The following is a 26079-nucleotide window of genomic DNA, read 5'->3' as shown; positions in this document are numbered from 1 at the left end:
ATAAAGATAAATGTACATATCAATGTAAACAGTAATTCAAAGTGTTTACATTGTATTCAGGTAAGATTAAATCACACAATGAGGGTGAAAGATATGAAGGAATGTCATTTAAAATAGTTTTACCACCACTATCACTTAGAATTGTATTTAGTTTATTTATACCTATATTTTTTAATTTTAATTATTTTGTATTGAGTAGTTGCAATATAGTAAAAGAGGTAACAGATCAGCCTTAACAATAATTTAAAAAATAATAATAAACGGTTTGCTGCCACCTGGTGGTCACCGTGTAGAACTTAAACAAAATTGTAATCGGACATGAAACTTGCTGCGACAGACTGGTGACCTGTCCAGGGTGTACCCCGCCTCTCGCCCGGAACGTAGCTGGAGTTGGGCACCAGCAACCCTCCCGACCCCATTAGGGACAAGGGTGAACAGAAAATGGATGGATGGATGGACATGAAACTTGATATATTTTGTTTAAATATTACATTCTGACATTCTTACAGTGCGTGTCTCTTACTGGTTATGTATTATAATATTGTGGGCTTCTTAAACAAGCGTAGCTATAAGTACATTCTGATAAAAATTATCAAAATATTTTATATGAGATTATGGCGGTTCATCATAGGATATGTGAACAAAATAAAAAAGTTGTATTATTCTGGACTCCTGCTCATGTAGGTATTATGGGGAATGAAAGAGCGGACAGGCTGGCTAAGGAGACAATTAAAAAAGATGATATTGATATGCAAATAAAGTTATCTAAATCTGAAGGTAAAAGTATAATTTGGAAAGAAAGCAAGAAGATATGGGAAGATAGGTGGGTAAATGAAATAAAAGGAAGACATTTATTTAGAATACAAAAAACAGTCGATGTAGAAAGGATCAGAGGATTAAACAGGAGGGAAGAGATAATTATAAATAGAATACGAACTGGGCATAGTTTCCTAAACGGAACTCTTTTTAAGATGGGGAAACATCTTACTGGTTTATGTAGATGGTGTGATGAAGTAGAAACAGTGGAACATGTTTTGATTAAATGTAGGAAATACGCAAGTCAAAGAAGATTATTAAAAACAGAACTAGGTGTTAGTAGGGAATTGAAATTTGAGAAGGTGATCGATCAGCTGAATAGTATTGAGGGGAAAAAGAAGATTTTTCGTTTTTTAAAAAACACTGGGATTTTTAAGAGTCTTTGAGGAGTAGGTAGTAGGAGTCAATGGAGGGCAGTAGTGCAACATAATTGGATGCAAGCTGCCGTTAAAATCTAAAGAAGAAGAAGAAGAAGAAGAAGTACATTCTGATTGGCTCTCGTGTCACATGACCGCCACTCGGTGGGCGGGACGTTCCATGAACAGGAAGTGTGACGTCACGTTTGTTTTGGAAGAAGCGAAGGGACTCAGGCGACGAGAAAATGGGGGAAAACGTGGAAGATTACAAGGTATTTTTTTCGTTTTTCTTTAATATTTAATTTTTTATAGGTTCTCTACCAATTCATCTTGCTAACACAAAGCTACTGTTGAGGTTTAAGGTTAGCACACCAGCTCGGTAACGTTGGAACAGTAATCCAGGACACTATCTGCTTCATCTTTGACAATGGGCTTTAAATAAAAAATGGAAACCTGTCCCGTAGATCCCCCATAACGATGTGATTCATCTTATAGATAGTAAAGCGTGCTGTGTAGTTAGCTGGGTAAAAACTGGTAAAGTCTAAGCAAGTTTTTCTTGAACGTGTTGGGATTTTGATCTGACAGATGAGTCACCGTAATCATGTGACATACCTTTCTCATTTCAAATCAAGAAAATGGACATTCTACATTCTTCTAAAGCTCTTCAATTTCAAATTAAAATCTGAAAAAAGTAATCCCGCTGCATGATGCTGCCAGTTCTTTCCTTTGGGTATTTTTTACACCTTTTTATATTGTAATCCAAAAGGACTACTACTCATTAGTTCATGGCTATAACTAATGAATACAAATCAGCAATCACAAAACAAAAACTCCAGCATAAACACATTATTTAAAGTTAATTAGACTCATTGAAATACATGGAAGCCATGAACTCAAAGGTGACATCAAAGGTGCTTTAAGATTGCTTTTTAAAAAAATTTTTTGGCTGAAAAGGTTTGATATCAAACCGTATTTATACAGTATGATTCATAAGACAAACAAAAGGGCTTAGCGTCACTTCGAGGCACAGAAAGTGACTGAGGAAAGCATACAGGATGTTAAAATACAAGTAAGAAAAGGTGTAAAATGAACACATTTTGTCAAAAGTTCAGTTATGGTGCATTAAAGATGGAAAAAGTTTTAAAATGAATGATAATTGTCAACAATAATGTGTTGGTGGGCTTTGGAAAAAAGAAGATGAAGCCATCGTGCCGTAATCATTATCTGTGATTAGTTCATTGTTTCTCAGCAGTGTCACTTGTTGGAATAATCAGGTTATTTCTCCGTTTTGGTCAAAATCACAAAGGTCATTTTAGACTTTGTTTAATCTCATGCATTTTCACCATATTAGACAGTTTAAAACCAATTTATTTCCACACTTTTGTCCAGTCAGTGTCAGCGTTAGCTCACTGTAGAAGTTTAACCGAGGATTTCTTTTCTTCTCAGCTGATATTTGAGAAAGAGGGCGTGTACCTCCACATAAACGCCAAGAGGAGCATCCAGGAAACCAGCATACCGGGATTTATTCGCATTGTGGAACGGGTAGGCAGATCTGCTGAGAGATAAACAAGAATCCAGTAACGCGCAGGGTGAACTGATGGTTTTATGTTCTGCAGGCCGGACAGCCTGCTTTAGAGTGGAGCCCCCTGGAGGATGATGGTCGCAGTGCGCCTGCAGTCCTCTACAGCAAAAAGGTCAACTGACTGCCTGCGAAAAATCTAAAAAATGTTTGTATTGGTTCTAATTCTCATTGATTTGTCTGTTTCTAATCAGGATGGCGAGGGAGGTGAGGAGGACACGAACTTTGACCCTGGGTACGAGCCTGACTGGGCGGTGATCAGCACCGTGAAGAAGGATCGCGAGCACGCCCCCATGAAAGACTCAGGTTTTACTTCCTGCTTCCTACAGTCATAGCTACGGATGCAAGCTATAGATTAATAGATTAAATTAAATCTGATTGGTGTTATTGATCGAACAATGATTAATTGATAAGCAGCCAGTTTCTTAAAAGCCTGGGTTTTTAAGCTAAGATCCTTCAAGGTTGCTTGCAGCAAGACGCTGCATATCTTCTACAAGTCTGTTGGGAGCGCCATCTTTTCTGCCGTCGTCTGTTGGGGCAGCAGAATCAGAGGCAGAGACCTAACAAGGCTCAGCAGCCTGATAAAGAAGGCTGGTTCTGTTCTGGGGAACCTCTGGAGATGATAATGCAAATAAGGATTCTTCCTAGGATCAAGAAAATTATGGACAACCCTGACCATCCCCTTCATGGGACTGTCTTAGGAAGGCAGAGCATCTTCAGTCAGAGGCTTCTTCAGATTCAGTGCAGTACAGACTGTTGCAGAAGATTTTTCCTGCCGATAGCCATCATGATCTTCAATAACTCTTTAAAGAATCTAAATTAATGAGTTACAACAACATTTAATTTCCATTTGGTATTAATAAAGTGTTTCTGAATTTGAATTTGATCCCACAGGCCAGTGGGCGTTCTCCCTGCCTCTGTCGGAGCTGTACTCCCTCCGGAGGGCCCGCTTCTCTTTGGGTCGGAACTTCATGGTGCTGACCAGCAGAGGAGGACACCCGCTTCCCCCTCTGCACTTCCACAGAGGTGGAACCAGGGAACTTCTGCGGGCTCTCCACCGTTACATCGTCCTGGACCAGTGAGTGTGGCCAGCACAGAGTTAAACAAATCACTGGCATCGTGATTATCAGCACCCCTGCTGTCAAACATCTGGTTTCATGGTAGATAGAAAAAAAGGAGCACATTTACACAGAATAATTTCAGAAATCTTTGAGAAAAAAACACTTGGAAATTTCTGAGTTTCGAAAGTCGAAAATGTTAAACCTTTTGACTTTTCAAACTAGAAAATTTCCTTTTTTGGAAAATGTCTTAGTTTCATTTCAAGATTCCTGAGTTATTCTAGCAAATGTTTAGATTTTTTTAAACCAGAAATTTCCATCCTTTTTCTATATAATTTCTGAGATTCATCTCAAAATGTCTTAGTTTTTTCTAGCAAATTTTTGACTTTTCAAACTTAGAAATTAAAATTTTTTTCTCTAGATGTTTTCTGAGATGAATATAAAAATGTCTTTTTTTGGTGGAAGTTTACTCTTTCTTTCTTTTTTCTATCTACAATGTCCTTAATACTCCGTCCTACCTTTTTGCTCCGCCTGTTATCGTCACGCAGAGTTCTGGGTCAAGCTTCTCCTCAGAGATCGCCCAGTAGGATGGTGATTTTATTTCCTCTTCCTGTTTGTTTGGAGATGTTTTGCATCGTTGTGTGTTGTCGTTTTATCACTGATTAAATTTGACCGTAATCAGACTTCTGCATGCTCAAAAGAAGAACGGTGATGATACACTGCAGCGCTACAGTTTTTTGTCTGAAAGGTCTCTAAATATAGAAAGTCACTGAGTTGGCAACAGTAGGGTGATTATTGATAACTGTAAACGTGCAGACATGACCTGGTGGTCTGTTCTGTCAGTCAAACTTTTCTCACGGGAGAGCGAAAGAGGTGGATTTTGCTCTTCTGTGGTTGAATTTGAGACTTTTGTTGAAGTAGATAAGATCAGCTTCTCATGTAAGTATCGGCCGTCCACCCATCTCCCAAAGTTAAGGACTTTGGGGTTGATAAATCAGTGCACCCTCCTAATAAGAGGCAAACCAGAGAGCAGTGGTCGTACTTTCTGCCACGACGACTTGTAATACAGATGGTTTATGTTTCATCATCAGGTCGCCTGTTGATGGACGCCTCTTTCTCGTCTACCCACGCGATTCGTCTTCAGCTGATTTTGGTCCATCTTTCGACAAACTGCACATCCTGGATGATGGCTCTGATATCGTCACGGTACTTTCAGGATCATCTCCCAACGTCTTGAGTTTGGCAAACGTTTTGTGTTTTTCAATAATGTTTTGTTTCTCCAACTGGAGCAGAGGTTCATCCACGACCCGTACGCCACTACGTTTGGGGGATTCTCCAAGGTCACCAACTTCTTCCGCGCCGCCCTCCGGCCACCAGATGCCGCTGTGTCGCGGAGCTCTCAGAATCCGGGTCTGCCGTCACAGCCTGATGACGAACCCGGGTTTGAGCTCATCACCTGTGTAAGAAAAAGACGCTAAAGCAACACGGCACACTGCAAAAAGACAAAGTCTTACTAAGTGTTTTTGGTCTAGCTTCTAGTGCAAATATCTGGGTACACTTGAAATAAGTAAATAAGCACCTTTATGTAAGTCAATAATTCCCTGAAAATAATGAAAAAGTTCTAGATACACTTCTATATTATTTCATTTATAACATGGGAAATAATTAAATAAACTGCTAATTTTAAGAATGTTTTTTAAGGAAAATCAATTTCCTTAAAATTGATACTGACTTTATTCTCATGTTATTTTTCTTTTTTACTTTATTCTGGTAATATTATGACTTTTCTTTTCTCAAAATTTTCTGACTTTTTTTCTCAACAAATTCTGACTTTATTAGCATATTATTTCGACTTTATTCTCAAAGTCCTATGCCTTATTCTCTTATGATTTCATTCTCATAATTTTACGACTTTATTCTAATAGCATACTAAGTATACTAAGATATTTGCAAAAGAAATTACTTGATAGATTCTGTGTTTTTGCGGCGCAGACGTGAAGAGGTCTGAGCTGCTGGTGTTTGTGGCTGCTTGTCCCCTTGCAGGGCGTGGAGCTCGGACCCAGGCCAGAAGTTACTCGAGGACGAGCTCTGGTCCAGTGGGAGGAGTTCCTGGACTCTGAAGGCCGGGTGAACGACCCAGAGAAAGTCAAAGACCTGGTGTTCAGAGGGGTACGACGGGACAAAAAGTAAAAAAACGCAGTTCATTTGGAACATTACTGGAGCTAAATGTTCATAAACCTTGCAGGGCATCGCTCCAAACCTCAGGAAAGAAGTGTGGAAGTTCCTCCTTGGTTTTTATCCGTGGAAGAGCACCTCAAAGGAAAGAGAGGAAATTCTTCGAGTCAAAACGTTAGTGCTCTCAACTAATGATTAATCAGTTATTCTGATGATTAATCGAATAAATAAAATTGGGACATTCTGCAGATTTTTCATTTAAGCCTTCTTATACAATATTAAAAGACGTACATCAACAATTAAATTCCTTTCTTAAATAAGAAAAAGAACATTTTATTGCTTAAAATGCAATGACAGCTTTCCTTTAGTGAATAACTGATCATTTGGAGCAAAGGATGCGTCTGCAGCTAAACAATACTTTATTTGCATTTTTGTTTTATTTATATTACATAAAAAAGGCTGGAATGAAATATATGCAAAGGTGCTATTTTTTATGATTGATCAATTAATCAATAATGAAATGATTAATTAATTAATCATGATTAATCTATTATTGAAATAACTGTCAACCAATTTAGTAATCGAAAATATTCAATCAACCATTAAAATAATTGTTAGCTGCAGTTCTAGGTCTATCGTGATTAATCGTTTCAGACTGCTGGCCAAGACGTCTTTCGTCTCATTTGCAGGGACGAGTACTTCAGGATGAAGGTGCAGTGGAAGTCTGTGAGTGAAGAGCAGGAGATGAGGAACTCCCTCCTCAGAGGCTACAGGAGCCTGATAGGTCGCCAAATAAAACATCTTTGTTTTGTTGTGTGAGCCCTGCAGCAGATTCCTGATCCTTTGTCCTGCTGTCCTCCACAGAGCGGGACGTCAACAGGACGGACAGGAACAACACATTCTTCTCCGGCAACGACAACCCGGGCCTGACTCTGCTCCACGACGTTCTGATGACGTACTGCATGTACAACTTCGATCTCGGTGTGTTTTTATGAAAGAACGGATCGCATTTTACCTTCTGAGGGGACAAACTCCTTCATTCTGACCAATGAAGTCAGAATGGAAGACTTCATTCCATTGGAGTGGAATGAAGAAATTTTGGTGATGCATTGACTAGGCCATTGCATCACCTTGATTCTTTACTTTTTCAGTCATTCTGCTGTAGATTTGCTGCTGTGTAATCCCTCCAGGAAGTTGCGATGTTGTAACTATTGCAACCTTTTTTTCTGACCAATCACTGCAACTCCACAGAGTTTTGTCCAATCCCCTTACACTTCAAAAACATAAAATCTTACAAAGTGTTTTTTAGCTAGTTTCTTGTGTAAATATCTTAGTGCACCTTAAATAACACAAAACTAACTTACAAGTAACTTATGGCAAGATATCAAAGCTTGTTTTAAGCCGATATTTCCTTAATATTGATAAAAAGTACTCATTCCACTGGCAAATTATTTAATTTGTAAAACAGGAAAAATGTTTTAAGTGAAATAATTTGCCTGTGGAGCTAGCACTTTATAAATCAATATTAAGGAATTATTTACCTAAAACAAGCTGTTATATTTTGCTGAAAAGTTACTTGTAAGTTAGTTTTGTCTTATTTCAACATGTAAGTAATACCCCACATCCTGTTGACAGCATCTAAGCTAACCATAATATTTAAGCTAATGGAGTTGGTCAATGTTTGTCAACATGGTAGCGATCCCCCACATGATACTGGTACTGTCATCATGCCGGTCGCTGCACATGCTAGTGGTAACATGTACAGTGCTAACATTAGCCTTACAGCTAAAGAAAACCCATTTTTGCACATTTTTGCTGTCTTGACTGTGTTTAGCATACTGCATCGAGTAGGTCATTGTAACAGTAACAGAATTTAAGCTAACCTTAGCATTTAAGCTAATTTTACCATATAAAACAACAGTTTGTGTACTGAGTTGGTCAATATTAGTCAACATGATAATTTGCTACTAACAGCCTTTTAGCTAATGTTGGCATCGTTGCTAATTTTCAGCATCAGAACGCCTGATTTGGGTCCAACAGATACACACACTTTGCCGGGACCCTTTTAAGTTTCTTCAGAAATTTTCTAGTTATTATTATTATTGATGGTGACACTTTGTTCATGATCCAGGTTATGTCCAGGGGATGAGCGACCTCCTCGCTCCGATTCTCTTTGTCACTCAGAACGAGGTGGAGTCCTTCTGGTGCCTGACTGGCTTCATGGACCTGGTGGTAAGTTGAGAACTTTCCCTTTTCTTCTCAATTTCACCACAAAATGTTTTTGATTTGAAATATTCATTTGGTTTTATTGACATTTTCTACCAATAGGCTTCCATTATGCCTTCCATGCTGTTGTTGAGTTTGCCGTGTGTTTGGAAAGTACATTCTTACATCTTTTTGCTCGTTGTGTTTTTGCAGCACCAGAACTTTGAGGAGTCGCAGGAGGCCATGAAGCAGCAGCTCCTTCAGCTCAGCATTCTTCTGAAGGCTCTGGACCCAGAGCTGTGCGACTTCCTGGGTTAGTTCTGCTGCCATTCTTCTAGTCAAACTGGGCAGTCTGGTAGCACAATGAGCTCCGGTCAGTCCTGGGGTAAATGCAAATATTTGGGGTAAAGTAGGTAAAAAAATTTAAAAAAAAGGAAGAAAGCAGACAGTACTATCAAACCAGTGGTCTGCAACCTTTACGACCCAAAGAACCATTTTTACCTTCAGATGAGTTAATAAAACTTACCTAGAGCCCCAAATGTTGTTAGCTTTTTTTCAAAAGCTAGCTCAACATTTAGCTTTTGGTAAATATCTAATATGGGAATTTGTTGTCATATTTAAAGAACAACTATTTTACTTCAACTTTTACAAAAAGAAGACAAATACATTGACTTTGTGGAGTGTTGACATTTGTGCAGAGTTATACAAGAAGATAATTTAAACATAATGGAGTAAAAAAATATTACTGATACATTCTGTTGTGGAAATGCAGTGTAATTATTCTGTGAAAAAGATGAAAACCTACTTTTGTTATATCTATTGGTGACAGACATTTATTGTGAATTATTTATTTAAAGAATTTTTATTTTTTTTGAAAACTAAAAACTGTAATTTATATCATGTTTTCTATGATTGGTTCCATGACAGCAGAGATCACAGATCTTTTTGAAACTTAGAAACACTCTTTGGGTACCACTTAATGCAAAAGCCTAGCAGTTGACGACACATGTATGAAATAACAAATTTGCTTAATTTACTTTTGATAATATATTATTACTGATTAATGATATTCATCTACGCAGAAACATAGTTCATGTTAATTATTCATCACAATAAATATCAATATGCAACACTTTATATAAATCTCTGCAAGTATTTACATTTGCAAATGATCAGTTTTACAACATTTTTGCAAGTATGATCAATAACGTAGCATACAATCAACTTTCAGATTTTTACTTTAACACTTACTGAATTCAGAAGACTAAAAAAACAGACTTGCTCAAAACTGCCTTTAACATCCGGGCTCGTATTGCGCTGCCCGGTGGGTAGTTAGCATGGTAGCTTGATGTGTGACATGTTTGAAAATGTCTTTAAATATTGCGTTGCTTTGCCGTCGCCACGCAAATGAGACACGCACAGGAATAAATTCAAAGTGATTAAACAAATTCTTCCTCGTATTAACTGTGAAAATTAGATGTTTTCTTTCTTTTCTCTGCCATGTTTTCGAGAGCAAATAATCTCCTTACCTTCTGCTGCTAGCTTGCCTCCACCAACTGTTCGTTACCGTGGAGACCGGCTAGCGCTAGCCGGTCTCCACGGCAACCGTTGGTTGAGGCCAACGGTTTAAAAGAAAATGTAATCTAATATTCAATATAAAAAAAATGTATAGTAAATTTCTAATTTACACCTACTCAAAGGTGATTTGAAAAAGAATAACTAAAAATAAAAAAATAGATTTAGTAGTAAGTGACGCTGCTGTGCTCTATTTTTAGAATCGCCCAGTTGGGTAGTTAGCTACTCATGTAGTAGTTGATTATTAGATGTTTGATTAATAATTGATAATTAATAATGATTCTAGCATCAATTAATATAAAAATATGGTTAAATGCAGGGCAGTATTTTATGTTTGCTTTGCAGTGACATGCAGTTGCCTAAAAGAGATAGAAAAGAAGTTGTAAACATTCTGATTTATCAGTATTACAATAAATGCCCCAAATTATGCTGATAAGACTTAAGAGCATATCAGCTGCTGCAAATATATATATATATATTAGAGTGGTTTTCTTTATTATTTATTAAAACTTTGAACATGTTTTGATCTTTGAACATCATATTTTTGTCGCTCAGATTCACAGGACAGCGGCTCGCTTTGTTTCTGTTTCCGCTGGCTGCTCATCTGGTTCAAGAGGGAGTTTTCTTTTGAAGACATCCTCACATTGTGGGAGGTGAGTGTTGGATCGTAACCAAATATTATAATTTTTCTCATAGTAGTAGCCTGATTTATTGTGTGAAGTGGGAGCAAAAGAATACAGCTTGTTGTCTTCAGACATCACGTATCCAGGATAGGAAAGAGTACGGCACAACTGGGTCATTTGTAGCCCTCTGGATGACTTTGTTTGGCCCCAGACAACAATTCAGAAATGTTGTATTCACAGACAGTTGATGCAGATGGAAACTTTAAAAAAAAAAGATTTTAGGGTGAGACTTTCGCAAACGGATAAAATATATTTCAAGTAATCAAAAATTAGCTTAATTTTTCATTTCATTAAAATCTTGCATCAGCTTTGGCTTGGTATAGATCAGGGTGTCGAAACCTTTTGCAACATGGGCCAAAGTCAGCAACTCACAAGGACTCGCGGGCTAAAGAAATCAAATTTTTAAGAACTAAATTCACCAAAAATGGGAATTCTCAACAATAAACTAAGCATAAAGTATTTTAATTAAATAAATAAAGTAATCAAAGCTTGAAAAATATGATCACTTTGTGTTACATCTAAAATTTCTGTAAGTAAATAGTAATTTAAAAGTAGTAGTTTTCTCGTCATTTATTTAATTTGTTTTTGAATTGTGTTTGGGGGACCATACAATATCAATCAAAAGGCCCCTGGATCCCACATTGAAGTTTGAACACCCTTGGTTTAGCTCAAAACAATGTTGTTTATTAATGCAGGAACTTAAGACAATAAATTAATAACAATATCTATCACGATAGACACATGATCAATATCAATAAAGAATAGAATACTCAATAATTTCACTGAACTCCGATCCAGAACTGCAAAGCATTCTGGGGGATGTTGGCAGAGGAAAGGCTTTAGCTGACAGATAGGTAAGCAAGGTTGGTGGAATCTACTAACTCACTCTTTGGTTACCTAGCAACTCATTCATTCTTTGGGTACCTAGCAACTCATTCATTCTTTGGGTACCTAGCAACAACTGGAGTAGCTTCCGCAGCAGCAGTTTAAGGCTTTCCCACCGTGCCTCATAACTGCTAAAAAATAAACAACTACAGATAAACTGTGGATAAAACAATTTTCAAAGAACATCAGCATGGCACTACAAATTTTTAAAAACTGAACCTCTGAGCTGCACAGACAATTAAAGTCCAGATTAGAAGCTAAAACTGCTTCCTGTTTGAACGTTTTCTCCTCCAGGTCCTCTGGACTCGACTCCCGTGTGACAACTTCCACCTGCTGATCGCCTGCTCCATCCTCGAGTCGCAGCGCGGGGAGCTGATCGGCTCCGACCACGACTTCAACACCATCCTCAAGGTCAGCCGTCGCCATCACTAATATTCAAATGGTAGTAACATGTTCCAGGGTATCATGCTGGAAATCCTGGAAAATCCTTGGATTCAATTAGGTTTTTGATTTCTGCATAAAGTCCTTGAAAGTGTTTGATATTCTAACTCTATTAATAATAAAGTTATTATTAACTTTAATAATAAAGTGCAATCTAATAGCCTAAATTTGGAAAACGTTATTTACAGTTGAAAAATCTCAACGTCTCAAGTTAAATCATAATAAACTTTTCTTGTTTCAGGTTAGTTAGAATCCCCAAAATTATTTATATTCACTAAATGCGAAAAAATTTTGCCAGAACATTTTTTAGAGATTTCTTTGGGACTTTCTTTATATCTCGTGTTTAATCATTTAATTTGAGCAGAAAGGTCCTTAATTTTAACACAATTTGTTTGGATTGTTTGTTTGTATATTTTGTTTAATATGATGGTGTATTTGGGCCCTTGTTGATTTAAAGAAAGAAAAAAAAGGGGTACATTTCCAATAAAAAAATCTGAAATTTTGAGATTGATCTCACATATTTTCAAGAAAAAAACAAGGACATTTCTGAGCTCTAAAAGTTGAAAAATTGCTCAAAAAAAACTTTTGAGATTAATTTCAGAAATTTTATAGAAAAAGTTTCAAATTCAGACTTTCAAAATTTCGGAATGTCCAAACTTTTTCTGGATCATTTCTGAGGTTCATCTCAAAACTTTGGATATTTTCTTGCAATTTCCAATTTTATGTACATTAGTGAATTAAAACTGCCTTCTTAAGTTCTTTTCTAAGGTTTTTCTCTCCAAAGTAATGCTGGAAAAGTTTGAAAACTCATCTTTGAAATGCTTGAAAAATGCTTGAATTTGACTTATGTCTCCTGACTGGTTTGCAGCATATTAACGAGCTGACGATGAAGCTGGACCTGCAGACCGTCTTGCTGGACGCGGAGGCCATCTACCGGCAGCTTGTTGGCTGCAAGGTGAGTAAAACTGCACAGGTTGAGTCCAGTAAACACTTAGTGCTGCTCTTTTTATTGGTACTATAACTTGTGGAGTTTTATGCTAAAAAACGTAAATAAAACCCACTGCAACCAAATTAGTGAAGTCAACTAAGAGGTAGTGTTGCCTCAGAGAGGCTGAGAATAAATACACACCACACTTTTCCAATTTCTCAAAATGTTGAGAATCAAGTAAACATTTTAACTGTCATTGTTTTTTGTGTCTGGTTGTAAAAAAATATTCTGGTAATATTACAACTTTATTCTCATATTAGTATGACTTCATCACCACTTTGTTACAACTTTATTCTAGTAAATGGAATTTTATGATGCCATTTTGGATAACAGTTTGACTTTATTCTCATTTTATTATGATTTTTGCTTGTAATATTCCAACTTTCTTCTCGCATTAATACAACTTTATTCTGGTAATAAGACTATTTTGGTAATATTATGACTATATTCTGTCAATTTTATTACTTTATTCTTATTATATTACTACTTTATCTGTGTATTATGATTTTATTGTTATATTATTACAATCTTCTCTGACATTATTACTCCATGCTCATGTTTACATTTTTTATTTGTCTGACCCTAATACTCCAGAACCACGCAGTGTTTGATCAGTTTTATTTACGCGACAGTTGATTTAGTGTTATCGTTGTTCCCTCCAGGATCTTCCCCGTCAGGTGAAGCAGGTGTTGGGTCTCTGCGGCCCGCCCAGCCCGGCGGAGGAAAGCTCAGACTCCCAGAGCAGCGAGAGCGAACGCCTCCTGGGTCAGGCAGAGGGAGGCGCTGCTTCGTCCCACGTTCCCTCCTACCCTTAAACCTCACCTCAGCTGGTCAAGATATTTATACATGACGTGAACATTAACAAATATAAAGACTGTTCTTATGGCTTTGAGAGGCAGGGGGCGCTGTGACCATTCTACCCATACATACAGTGTTTTATTTTTAGTGTCTTTTTTTTTTCTGTCCCTTGTTTCTGTTTTTCTTTTTTCCCATTTGATGCTGCTCTGTTACTCATTATTAAACTGTTTCCTGTTGTTAATTTCCTTTAAATGAAAGTTTTTGCTTTATTTTTTCCCAGTGTGTCTGAAAAGCTAAGAAGAATGGTAACTAACTGGCAGCCCTGCGTTGGCGCTACATGTTGCCATTCTGGACCTATGCAAAGTTTCTTGCATGCCTTACAGTTTTCACTCTGCATAGTTTCATTTTAAAACTTTCTGTAACAAGTAATTATTGCATTATAAAATAAATGTTTAAATCATACTGAGGCAAGCAAAGGTTTTTATGTGTGGATTATTATTTATCTTTGTGAAAATATAATCCAGGAAAAAAAACCTAAAAAAAACAAGAACATATAATGTTATAAATGAATCTAGCAGGTAAATATGGTGGTTTCTGCAGCAGGAAAGTGGTCAAAAGTAAACCAGCTGGTTCTTGTCTAAGTGGCTGAAAGCAATAAAATGCATGTTTGCAAAGACCTAGTCAAAGTATGGACTTAAATCTAGTTGAAAAGCTGTAATTGGGCTTGTTCTGCTGTAAAACATCCAATGCAGCTCAATTAAAACAATTCTCCAGAGGAAGAGGAGATCAAGAATGTTAAAGGTATTTCTTAACAAATGTTAACATTTAGAGACTGTTTCGTATTCTTAGGTTGTCTTTGTTTGACTTAAAAACTTGTTTAATAATGTAAAACATTCCAAGATGCCCAAGTGTCAAATATGGTGAAGGCAGCATCATGAGTTAGTTCACTGTCAGTAGGACTGATTCAGATGGACTAATGAAGAAGGAAAATTCAATTATTTAAATGTCACTTTAAAAGAAAAAGAGAAGGCAAATAAAGCATACTTTGAATTAGGTGAGTTAGAAAATTTCCATAATAAATGAAAGACTATAAATTATTAAACTAACAAAAGCTGTATGTCTGTGTCTGCTGAATTTTTGGTCAAAATAAGTTTGTTCTTCATTCAGTAAAGTTACTCACAGAGAGTAGAGTATCCAGAAATTTTATTCAAGTAAGAGTAGCGACACTTAAAATCTTGGCTTCATAAAAAGAACACAATGCATTTATTTTAAACTCAGAAGCACATCTATATAGCAGCCTAATGTACAATAGCTGGGCTATTTTGACAACAGCAGAAAGACACAAAATATGTGAAAATTATTTTGGAATCTAAAAAAAAAAAGTAAAATAATTTTTAAGAACTACTATAAAATGAAAGTTGAAAATAACTTCTTTAATAATCTGTCTAATGACTCACCATTACGTCCTTAAGTATTACGTCATTACGCCTTACACACTTACCAGGCGAAAGAAAAAGTAGTTCCCATCAACCCTGTCTCATGTAGGCAAGATTTCAATAATTTAGTTACTTTCTAACGTGCTCTTGTTAAGATACATTATCTCAAATTACTGAAGTATTGAAAGCATTGATACTTGGATTTGAGGATCAATCTTAAAGCATAAAGGTCTGGTATCGGAAGTGTCAACATTTCAGTATCAATCCGCACATCACTAACGGACAGAGTGCTAGCTAGCACAGATAACTTAGTGCTAGCTAGCACTCGCTAGCACTAAGTTATCTGTGTTACGTTAAATAAATGCACTGAGTTGTTCAAGAACGTGTCTTATTCTTCCACATCATTACACGCATTTTCTTTCCAAAAAGTTAGTTACTTCCGAACTCTACCTTACTTGAGAACAATGTTTAGTCCTCCTCACACTTTCTGTTCATGATTTATTTGTAAGAGCAATAAAAGGGGTAAGACAACATTTTAACCGGCGCTGGTTAAACATTCGCCTCCCATCCTGCTCCCTCTCCTCCCCCAGTGACCAGCAGGTGTCTGTTGGAGGTAAAATGGGAGCTCTGTTCCTCTCTGTCCCGGGAAATGAGCTGGAAAATGAGGGGCGGGCCGCCACGCCTGCTTCTCAGGACCCACTGCACTCCTCTTTTGGCTCTCCGCCGTCTCCCACCCTCTCCATCCGTGATGTTTGAATACAGCTGCGACGTATGAATTTAGGAGGCCGCTTAAACAAGTGGACGGTCTGTCTCACTCAGTCCTTCATTCAAACTCAATCTGCTTTCAGCTCCTGGTCAAAGGCCTTGTCAACAGCTTTAAACCCGATAATATTCTCTTCTTAATTCTACATCTGAGTAAATGTTGGAGGATTATCATTAGCTGAGTTTCCATTGACCATATTATGCAATTTGATATTTTGAAAACAAATCCGCTTAATGGAAACACGACAGTTTTGAAAAATCTACCGTTTTTTGATAAGAAAGGTTTTTGGCCATACCGAAATTTGTGTATTTCGCAAAAAACTGCGATAGAAGCACTTTTTTCCGCATCACACGAGTCACATGATCAGTAACCGGATGTTGCTCCTGACAAAAACCAAGAAGAGGAAGACCACAGGAAGTATTTGGTGCATTATGTTTTTTTAATGACTTAAAGTGTGAACAAATTTTTTCACGTGTGATTTTAATTTGTTATTTAATGGAAACATCAAAAAAATAAACTTCAGTACTGGTGGAATATTTACAAAATTTTGCACATATTTGTAATGTAAACCAGCTACTATATCTCTTATATAAGACCTGTTTGGTCTCATTAGTAAACTTAAAAGTGTTATGAAATTCAGGTTATTTTGTTATCTTTAATTTATTTACTTATTTATTCCTTCTTCTGGATTGTTTTTTTCTCTCTCCCATTTTTGCTCAAAATATCTGTGACCTAGATTAATTGAAACAAAGAATAACAGTAATATAAATCAGAAAATAACTGCCCAGAAGAAATGAAAAATGCAGCCCAACCCACATGTCAAACAATTCAGGTTTTTTTTGTGACAATGCTTGGTTCTGTTCTACGTTTTGTCTTAAATGTATCCAGTTTAATTTGTACTTTTTTTTTATTAGTTTGTTGTTGGTGTTGTTAGTTTGTGACATGGTGTTCGTTATGGACAATCCATGGCGAGCACAGAAGTCCAGCAACAGAACACCGCTCGAGTTCAGGTCGGGTGGGCCGTTCCTCCCAACCACGCCCCTCCAGGTCTCACTGTCGTTGCCCACGTGAGCGTTGAAGTCCCCCAGCAGAACAAGGGAGTCCCCAGGAGGAGCACTCTCCAGTACCCCCTCTAAGGACTCCAAAAAGGGTGGGTAATCTGAACTGTCGTTCGGCCCGTAAGCACAAAGACAGTCAGAACCCGTCCCCCCACCCGTAGGCGGAGGGATGCTACCCTCTCGTTCACCGGGGTAAACCCCAACGTACAGGCGCCGAGATGGGGAGCAACAAGTATGCCCACTCCTGCCCGATGTCTCTCTCCCTGGGCAACTCCAGAGTGGAAGTATGTCCAGCCCCTCTCAAGGAGACTGGTTCCAGAACCAGAGCCATGCGTCGAGATGAGACCGACTATTTCTAGCCGGAACCTCTCGACCTCACGCACTAGCTCCGGCTCCTTCCCCACCAGAGAGGTGACATTCCACGTCCCAAGAGCCAGTTTCTGCAACCGAGGATCGGACCGCCAGGGTCCCCTCCCTTGGCCGCCACCCATCACACAGTGCACCCGACCCCTTTGGCCCCTCCCACGGGTGGTGGGCCCATGGGAGGGGGGGCCCATGTTTCCTCTTCGGGCTGAGCCCGGCCGGGCTCCATGGGTAAAAGCCCGGCCACCAGACGCTCGCCATCGTGCCCCCCCTCCAGGCCTGGCTCCAGAGTGGGGCCCCGGTGACCCGCGTCCGGGCGAGGGAACACCAAGTCCAAGGTTTTCCTTCATCATTGGGGTCTTCGGGCTGCACTTTGTCTGGTCCCTCACCTAGGACCTGTCTGCCTTGGGTGACCCTACCAGGGGCATGAAGCCCCAGACAGCATAGCTCCTAGGATCATTGGGGCACTCAAACCCCTCCACCACGATAAGGTGGCAGCCCATGGAGGAGTATGTGCGGCCGTATGTCTTGGACACTCGGGTGAAGAGAGGTGCGGAGCTGTCCACTGACCACTACCTGGTGGTGAGTTGGCTCCGGTGGTGGGGGCGAAAGCCGGTCAGACCTGGCAGGCCCAAACGTGTTGTGAGGGTCTGCTGGGAACGTCTGGCGGAATCCCCTGTGAGACGGAGCTTTAACTCCCATCTCCGGCAAAACTTCGAACACGTCCCGGGGGAGGTGGGGGACATGGAGTCTGAGTGGACCGTGTTCCGTGCCTCCATTGTCGAGGCGGCCGATCGGAGCTGTGGCCGCAAGGTTGTCGGTGCCTGTCGCGGCGGCAACCCTCGAACCCGTTGGTGGACACCTTCGGTGAGGGATGCCGTCAGGCTGAAGAAGGAGTCCTATCGAGCCTTTTTGGCCTGTGGGACTCCGGAAGCAGCTGATGGGTACCGGCGGGCGAAGCGGCATGCGGCTCGGGCGGTTTGCGAGGCAAAAACTCGGGCGTGGGAGGAGTTTGGAGAGGCCATGGAGAAAGACTTCCGCACGGCTTCGAGGCGATTCTGGTCCGCCATCCGGCGTCTCAGGGGGGGGAAGCGGTGCAGCACCAACACTGTTTATAGTGGGGATGGTGTGCTGCTGACCTCTACTCGGGACGTTGTGGGCCGGTGGGCAGAGTACTTCGAAGACCTCCTCAATCCCACCAACATGCCTTCCACTGAGGAAGCGGAGCCTGGGGACTCTGGGTTGGGCTCTCCAATCTCTGGGGGCGAGGTCGCCGAGGTGGTTAAAAAGCTCCTCGGTGGCAAGGCCCCGGGGGTGGATGAGATCCGCCCGGAGTTCCTTAAGGCTCTGGATGTTGTAGGGTTGTGTTGGTTGACGCGACTCTGCAATATCGCATGGACATCGGGGGCAGTTCCCCTGGACTGGCAGACTGGGGTGGTGGTCCCCCTGTTCAAAAAGGGGGACCGGAGGGTGTGCTCCAATTATAGAGGGGTCACACTCTTAAGCCTCCCTGGCAAGGTCTATTCAGGGGTCCTGGAGAGGAGGGTCCGTCGGATAGTCGAACCTCGGATTCAGGAAGAGCAGTGTGGTTTTCGTCCTGGTCGTGGAACACTGGACCAGCTCTACACCCTCAGCAGGGTCCTGGAGGGTGCATGGGAGTTCGCCCAACCAGTCTACATGTGTTTTGTGGACTTGGAGAAGGCGTTCGACCGTGTCCCTCGGGGAGCCCTGTGGGGGGTTCTCCGGGAGTATGGGGTACCGGGCCCTTTGATACGGGCTGTCAGGTCCCTGTATGACCGGTGTCAGAGTCTGGTCCGCATTGCCGGCAGTAAGTCGGACTCGTTTCCGGTGAGAGTTGGACTCCGCCAGGGCTGCCCTTTGTCACCGATTCTGTTCATCACTTTCATGGACAGAATTTCTAGGCGCAGCCAAGGTGTTGAGAGGATCCGATTTGGTGGCCTTAGGATCTCATCTCTACTTTTCGCAGACGATGTGGTCCTTTTGGCTTCATCAGATCGTGATCTGCAGCTCTCGCTGGATCGGTTCGCAGCCGAGTGTGAAGCGGCCGGGATGGGGATCAGTGCCTCCAAATCCGAGGCCATGGTCTTGAGCCGGAAAAGGGTAGAGTGCCTTCTCCGGGTCAGGGGGGGTGTCCTGCCCCAAGTGGAGGAGTTTAAGTATCTCGGGATCTTGTTCACGAATGGGGGAAGAAGGGAGCGGGAGATCGACAGGCGGATTGGCGCAGCGTCTGCTGTCAAGCGGGCGCTGTACCGGTCCGTCGTGGTGAAGAGAGAGCTGAGCCAAAAAGCGAAGCTCTCGATTTACCGGTCGATCTACGTTCCCACCCTCATCTATGGTCATGAGCTTTGGGTCATGACCGAAAGAACGAGATCGCGGATACAAGCGGCCGAAATGGGTTTTCTCCGTAGGGTGGCTGGGCTCTCCCTTAGAGATAGGGTGAGAAGCTCAGTCATCCGGGAGGGACTCAGAGTAGAGCCGCTGCTCCTTCACATCGAGAGGAGCCAGTTGAGGTGGCTTGGGCATCTGGTCAGGATGCCTCCTGGACGCCTCCCTGGTGAGGTGTTCTGGGCACGTCCCACCGGGAGGAGGCCCCGGGGAAGACCCAGGACACGCTGGAGGGACTATGTCTCTCGGCTGGCCTGGGAACGCCTCGGGATTCCCCCGGAGGAGCTAGAAGAAGCGGCTGGGGAGAGGGAAGTCTGGGCCTCCCTTCTGAAGCTGCTACCCCCGCGACCCGACCTCGGATAAGCGGAAGAAGATGGATGGATGGATGGATGGATGGATAGTTTGTTGTTGTTTGTGCTCTTCACTCATCTGTAGATCAACCTCTGTTTGCCAGACTGTAATGTTTGTTTTGTATGGACTAATTGGTGAATAAAAACAAAAATCAATCCAAAATATTGATAATATTAAGGCCAAGTCAGTATCAGTATCTGATCAATCATGATAAGATTGATACATTAGTTTCAGATTTCCTTCAGATATTTAAAAAATGTTTGTATTGTAGTTTCTCAATTCTACTGTAAAAAAGATTTTGATTTGATTTGATCTCAAATTATATATTTTGCACTTTATTTAGCAAAAGTTGCCCACAAATTAGTTGCTTTCATTGTTTCTGTTTATTATGTAAATATGTTATTAAAGTAGACAAAAATGCTTAAATATCAGAAGTTTGATGATATGTCACATTTAAATAATAAAAAGTATTGAAATTGATAACATTGACTTTGTATTTACTTGATATTGGATCAAGACAACAATACACAGTATAAATTGCATTACTAGTTTTTATGCTTTTTGTTTTCAGCTAATTATTTGACATTTTCTCCAACTTCACTTTTTGTTTTTGTTTTAATAACAATAATTTTCTTTATTCTTCTGCCTGAAGATTTCAATTTAAGTTGTTCTGTCAATATTCTATGCATTATTATGACAACATTACATTTAACAAGTCTGCAACCAAAATGTTTTTTTAATAAATCTGGTTTGTAACAGTTTGAAATTGAAAACACACAATTGCTACAGTCTGTCTGAAATTATAGTCACCATACGCTGTTTTTTTTATTAGTATATTTACAAATAAAGTTTGATCAAAATTTTAAAAATCTCCTAAAATGTGTGAATTTCCAGACAAACTCAGACAGAAGCAGCCATGTTTGTTCAGACGCTGTTAAAGGAGCGTATCCCTGTTTTGTTAAAACAACATGAATAATTGATGCTCAGCTGAAATCAAGTCGCCGCATGATGTCAGCTCATCCGTCCATTTAACTCCCATTTGAAAGTCGAGCCGCCATTGAGCTCCTAAATGTGTGAAAGGCCACCTGTAATGACTGTGTCAAACACAATCTGTATCTCTGCTGGTGAGCGTGACCCCATTGTGGCTCATAGAGGGCTCCCAGGGGACGGTGTTTGTGTGCGTGTGTGTGTGTGTCGAGTGTGTGTGTGTGTGTGCTTCGAGTGTGAAGTGTGCTGCTCAGCCAGCAGCAGGCAGAAGGTTGTCTGACACTGATTTGTAAAGGGAGACAATGCGGCTCATTGACCTGCCCTGATCCACTGTCTGTTGCACATACAGAGGAGAGGAGAGGAGAGGAGAGGAGAGGAGAGGAGAGGAGAGGAGAGGAGAGGAGAGGAGAGGAGAGGAGAGGAGAAGAGAGGAGAGGAGAGGAGAGGAGAGGAGAGGAGAGGAGAGGAGAGGAGAGGAGAGGAGAGGAGAGGAGAGGAGAGGAGAAGAGAGGAGAGGAGAGGAGAGGAGAGGAGAGGAGAGGAGAGGAGAGGAGAGGAGAGGAGAGGAGAGGAGAGGAGAGGAGAGGATGGTTTATTCTTTTTAAATTTCTAATATGTTTGTTTTAGATGGAAAATTATTATTATTATTATATTTTTTGCTCCAAAAAATACAATTTTTGTTAACTTGTCTACTTTGTACTATAATGTATTTATACTGATTGAACGTTGATGGACTACAGATAAAACTGTCTAACTCTGGCATGTTATTTGATGTGCTTTTTTAAAAAAATGAATAAAACAAAGTGGACGAAGAACGGAGCTTTGAGGAACACCTCAGGAGTTTCAGATTTATGAAACCAAGTAGTTACAAGTTCTCTAAAAGTGTTAGTTTTCTATCATTTTCACCTCTTTTTTATTTGCTTTAGGGAAGAATAATTTGGATCATGGAGGTTAAACTGTTGGGATGTTTTTTCGTTATATTTATTTCCTGTTGGATAAGTTTCACAGCTTTCTAGCCTGATACGAAGACTCATTTTTGGGGGGTTTGGGGGAATATTTGCGACATCCATCAACCCCTCCAGCGTTTGACGTGTTTCTCTTCTCCCTCACGTTGTAAACAAACACCCAGCACCTTTTGTCATCCATGCCCATTGTCAGAATCTGGAGATGACCTTTTCTTTGCTTTTCCTTCCTTCTCTCTTTCACCGTCGATGACAAGCTGTTGCTCGCTCCCTGTGGTCACTCCCTCTCTTGTCTGCTCCTCTTCGCTCCTCCCCTCGCTCTCCGTCTCCTTCTCCCCACCTGTTGAGCAGACCGTTTTGTTTCTTCCTATTATATTCTGTCGCTCATGAGGGTCCACGCCTCCTTTCTGTCACTCCCTCCGTTTTTCTCCCTGCTGGTATAAAACCCTGGGAGAGAAGTGAGGAGTGATGAAGAGTTGTCACATCCTTCCAAACTTCTAGCTTTCCAAATTTCTTTCTTTTCGTCTTGGAAGTGTTTCCCCAGCAGATGGACCAAGCGCTTCCTGTGTCTCTTTGGTGTGAGGAGTCAGAGGAGAATCAGGGTGAACCTCAAGGTAGGGGCGGACGCTTATTGTTTATTGTTTATCAATTATCATTTATTGTTTATCAATTATCACGATAAATTTCTTATGATGAAACTTATGAGTGATTGTTGTCACAATAAATCCAGAAGTTACCACTTTACAATAAGGCTTCCCGTATAGATGACTAAGATATAGTAATTCATCTCTAAACACTTTATAAATCATTAATAACTGCTTATTATGAATCAATTAAGGCAAAATCGACCAGTTTCTTGCCAAAGTGTTCACTTATATATTTTATCTAGAGTTGCTATAATAAACATTTCAGATTACGTTGTAAGCATGATAAGTTTTTGTAAACACATATTTTTAGCACATAATCTGATTCTCAGGCTTAATTAATGCAGTTATTAATGATGCATAAAGTGTTTATATGTATCAGTAGCATATCTATAAACTTTTTATGTCGGCCATTCCTACCTGGAGGCCAGAGCAGCACCGGGGGCTCGCCTCAGCTCCGAGCCCGCTGGGACCCCTCCGTGTCGGGGCATCGAGTGATCCAGAGGCTGCTCCGCCTGGAGGAGCGCTACATGCCCTCCATGCTCTACGTCACGCTCATCCAGCGGGATCCACAGCGCCGGGAGGAGATCGCCAAGTGGGCCCTGGAGGTGGGAAACTCTCTGATGGCCCCACTTTCTAACTTTACTCATGGTTCAAATAGAGAGTTTTTATGGAAGTGGATTAGAGCCACTGGAAAAAAAACATCTGACTTTAAACTGATTTTTGTCTGAGTTTAAGTTAATTTAGGTACAAGCAGAAAAGTTGGACTTCAAACCTGAAGGGTGGGATTTTTAAATTTTATTTTAAAGGCATTTCCAACTCTTCAGTAACAGGAAAAGGAACTTTAAATCGTTAAAACAGCTTAAGGTACAAGCAGTTTAAATTAGTTTAATTTTCTGAGATCAAAGTTGGAATTCTTTTTTTTGTTGTTTTTTGTTTTCTGTGACTGAAATGCTGACCTCTCTCCTGTGCAGGTGTGCTGTGACTGTGGATGTGACGAGGCCGTCTTCCCGCTGTCTGTCTCCCTGATGGACAGGTACCTGTCTGCCTACCTGTCCCTGCCTGTCTCACCGTTCTGCCTGGCTGCAGGATGCATCCTGATCGCCTCAAAGCTCACAGAGTGTGAAACCGTCACTGCTGACGCCCTCTGCTCAGCGGCCGAGTTCAGCTTCCAGCCTTCAGACCTGAGGGTGGGTTGGTGGGATAGACGGATTGACTTTTTTTTTTTCATTACAAAATACAATAAAATTTTGTACAATTTTATTGTTTGGTTGGATGGTTGAATGTTTTATTGGATGGTTGGATGTTTTATTGTTTGGTTGGATGTTTTATTGGTTGGTTGGATGTTTTATTGGTTGGTTTGTTTGTTGGATGCCATCCATCCATTTTCTTCCGCTTTATCCGGGGTCGGGTCGCGGGGGTAGCAGCTTCAGCAGGGAGACGGACCCTCCTCTCCAGGAGTGTGACCCCCTATATTTGGAGCACAGTCTCCAGTCCCCCTTTTTGAACAGGGGGACCACCACCACAGTCTGTCAATCCAGGGAAACTGGGAAAGTTGTGAGAGTTGCGTCAGCCAACACAATCCTACAACATCCAGAGCCTTAAGGAACTCCGGGCGGATCTCATCCACCCCCGAAGCCTTGCCACCAAGGAGCTTCTTAACCACCTCGGCGACCTCGTCCCCAGAGATTGGAGAGCCCAACCCAGAGTCCCCAGACTCAGCTTCCTCAATGGAAAGCATGCTGGTGGGATTGAGAAGTTCTTCGAAGTACTCTGCTCACCGGCCCACAACGTCCCGAGTCAAGGTCAGCAGCACACCATCCCCACTATAAACTGTGTTGGTGCTGCACTGCTTTCCCCCTCGAGACGCCGGATGGTGGACCAGAATCGCCTTGAAGCCGTGAGGAAGTCTTTCTCCATGGTCTCTCCAAACTCCTCCCACGCCAGAGTTTTTGCCTCAGCAACCACCCGAGCCGCATGCCGCTTCGCCTGCCGGTACCCATCAGCTGCTTCCGGAGTCCCACAGGCCAAAAAGGCCCGATAGGACTCCTTCTTCAGCCTTACAGCATCCCTCACCGAAGGTGTCCACCAACGGGTTCTAGGGTTGCCGCCGCGACAGGCACCGACCACCTTGCAGCCACAGCTCTAATAGGCCGCCTCGACAATGGAGGCATGGAACATGGTCCACTCAGACTCCATGTCCCTCCAGTTCGTTGGATGGTTGTATGTTTTATTGGTTGGTTGGTTGGATGGTTGGTTGGTTGGATGTTTTACTGGTCGGTTGGTTGCTTGCTTTATTGGTTTATTGACTCGTTGGTTCTGATTGGTCCATCAGGAGATGGAGCGCGTCATCCTCGCAGCCCTGCGCTGGGACTCGGCAGCAGTGACTCCTCAGGACTTCCTGCCACATTTTCTCTCCTCCATAGAGGAACGAGGAGAGTCTGAGCTGCTTTCCACGCTGAGGCGGCACAGCGACACCCTGGCCGCCCTCTGCGTCTGTGACTCCCGTTTTCTGGGAGCCCCTCCCTCACTTATTGCTGCAGCTTCCCTGAACTGTGCACTGCGAGGTCTGGGCAGCAAGGAGTCGCCTCATCTGGCCGCCATGAGCGAGACGCTTGCCGAGCTGTGTCAGACGGATCCGGTAAGAACTCCTTACACCGCAGATGTGATCCTGTATTAAAATGTTTGGTGGGTGTAATAACTTTTTTGCTTGTCTGCTTTTAAAGTAATGTTTTTGTTTGTTTGTTTTTAAAGTGATGTTTTTTTTGTTTGTTTGTTTTTAAAGTGAATTTTTGTGTGTGTGTTTTCCCCTCCAGGCAGTGTTGCAGTGCTACAGTGAGATGATCGAGTTTGCCCTCAGGCAGCGGCTGCGGAGCGGACTGCAGCCCGGTCCCACTGAGAAGGACGAGGAGGTGGAGAACGAAAGGCCCGGGACGCCGACTGACATGAGAGAGATTGATTTCTAAACATTTAATCAAGCAAACCCTTTAAATCTATCAGTGAAACTGATATAAATCCATTATGAGCTTAACATGTCCTAATTTAACTTCTTAATTTATTTTGTCTTATTTATTTGTGAGCAATGCACTATGTGCCATGTATTTTATGTTATGTGCCAGATATGTATGTTAATTTTATTGTATGCATTGGTATTGATGTGATGTTTCATATTTATGTCTTTATTTATAATCATGTGCAATTATTAATTCTTCTTTGATGTTAATTTATTATGATTTGCCATAACTTTATGCTTTTGAAAAATAGAAAAGGCAATAAATATATTTTTAAGACATTGAAAAAGGGGAGGAAAATTACTCTTGATATCGAGGATATGGAATGGAAATAATATTGGAATATTCTAATAAAATATTAAAATAGACCGTCTCTATTCCCTTTCAAGGAGATGTTTCAGAGTTTCTCAACATTTTTGTTAAAATATTGAGCTACTGTCCTGCAGTGGGGGAAATTCAGGTGTACAAGCAGCAAGTTAAAGATAAATGAAGGCATGCATCTTCAAAAATATATATATATAAAAAAGAAAAATAATAAC

General features: G+C 41.1%; 2 protein-coding genes across 2 annotated transcripts; both read left to right on the top strand.

The window, feature by feature from the left end:
• Nucleotides 1-1293: 1293 nt before the first annotated feature.
• On the top strand, nt 1294-14035 carry tbc1d17 (TBC1 domain family, member 17). Its single transcript, XM_028042698.1, has 17 exons — nt 1294-1444; nt 2619-2714; nt 2789-2866; nt 2946-3057; nt 3646-3829; nt 4901-5015; nt 5102-5269; nt 5853-5978; nt 6055-6158; nt 6674-6768; nt 6849-6965; nt 8116-8216; nt 8403-8502; nt 10320-10417; nt 11627-11743; nt 12642-12728; nt 13424-14035. Exons 1-17 carry the CDS (start codon nt 1418-1420, stop codon nt 13574-13576), a joined length of 1878 nt encoding a protein of 625 aa, XP_027898499.1. The 5' UTR covers nt 1294-1417; the 3' UTR covers nt 13577-14035.
• Nucleotides 14036-15613: 1578 nt separating this feature from the next.
• On the top strand, nt 15614-25680 carry ccndx (cyclin Dx). The gene is made up of 6 exons (XM_028042949.1): nt 15614-15740; nt 22419-22499; nt 22956-23137; nt 23504-23719; nt 24865-25170; nt 25346-25680. The coding sequence occupies exons 1-6, from the start codon at nt 15614-15616 to the stop codon at nt 25493-25495; spliced, it is 1062 nt and encodes a 353-aa protein (XP_027898750.1). The 3' UTR covers nt 25496-25680.
• Nucleotides 25681-26079: the final 399 nt, after the last annotated feature.

This window comes from Xiphophorus couchianus, chromosome 16 (genome assembly GCF_001444195.1).
Source record: "Xiphophorus couchianus chromosome 16, X_couchianus-1.0, whole genome shotgun sequence".
NCBI classification, from domain to species: Eukaryota; Metazoa; Chordata; class Actinopteri; order Cyprinodontiformes; family Poeciliidae; genus Xiphophorus; species Xiphophorus couchianus.
This window is presented reverse-complemented; position numbering and strand designations above follow the sequence as displayed.

Excerpts from the sequence above, each read along its gene's own strand:
- tbc1d17 (XM_028042698.1), top strand. The coding sequence starts at position 1,418 with ATGGGGGAAAACGTGGAAGATTACAAG. Across the intron at positions 2,867-2,945 it reads CAGTCCTCTACAGCAAAAAG|GATGGCGAGGGAGGTGAGGA; the intron begins GTCAACTGACTG and ends GTTTCTAATCAG. Across the intron at positions 8,503-10,319 it reads AGAGCTGTGCGACTTCCTGG|ATTCACAGGACAGCGGCTCG; the intron begins GTTAGTTCTGCT and ends TTTGTCGCTCAG.
- ccndx (XM_028042949.1), top strand. The coding sequence starts at position 15,614 with ATGGGAGCTCTGTTCCTCTCTGTCCCGGGAAATGAGCTGGAAAATGAG. Across the intron at positions 23,720-24,864 it reads TCCAGCCTTCAGACCTGAGG|GAGATGGAGCGCGTCATCCT; the intron begins GTGGGTTGGTGG and ends TTGGTCCATCAG. Across the intron at positions 25,171-25,345 it reads AGCTGTGTCAGACGGATCCG|GCAGTGTTGCAGTGCTACAG; the intron begins GTAAGAACTCCT and ends TTTCCCCTCCAG.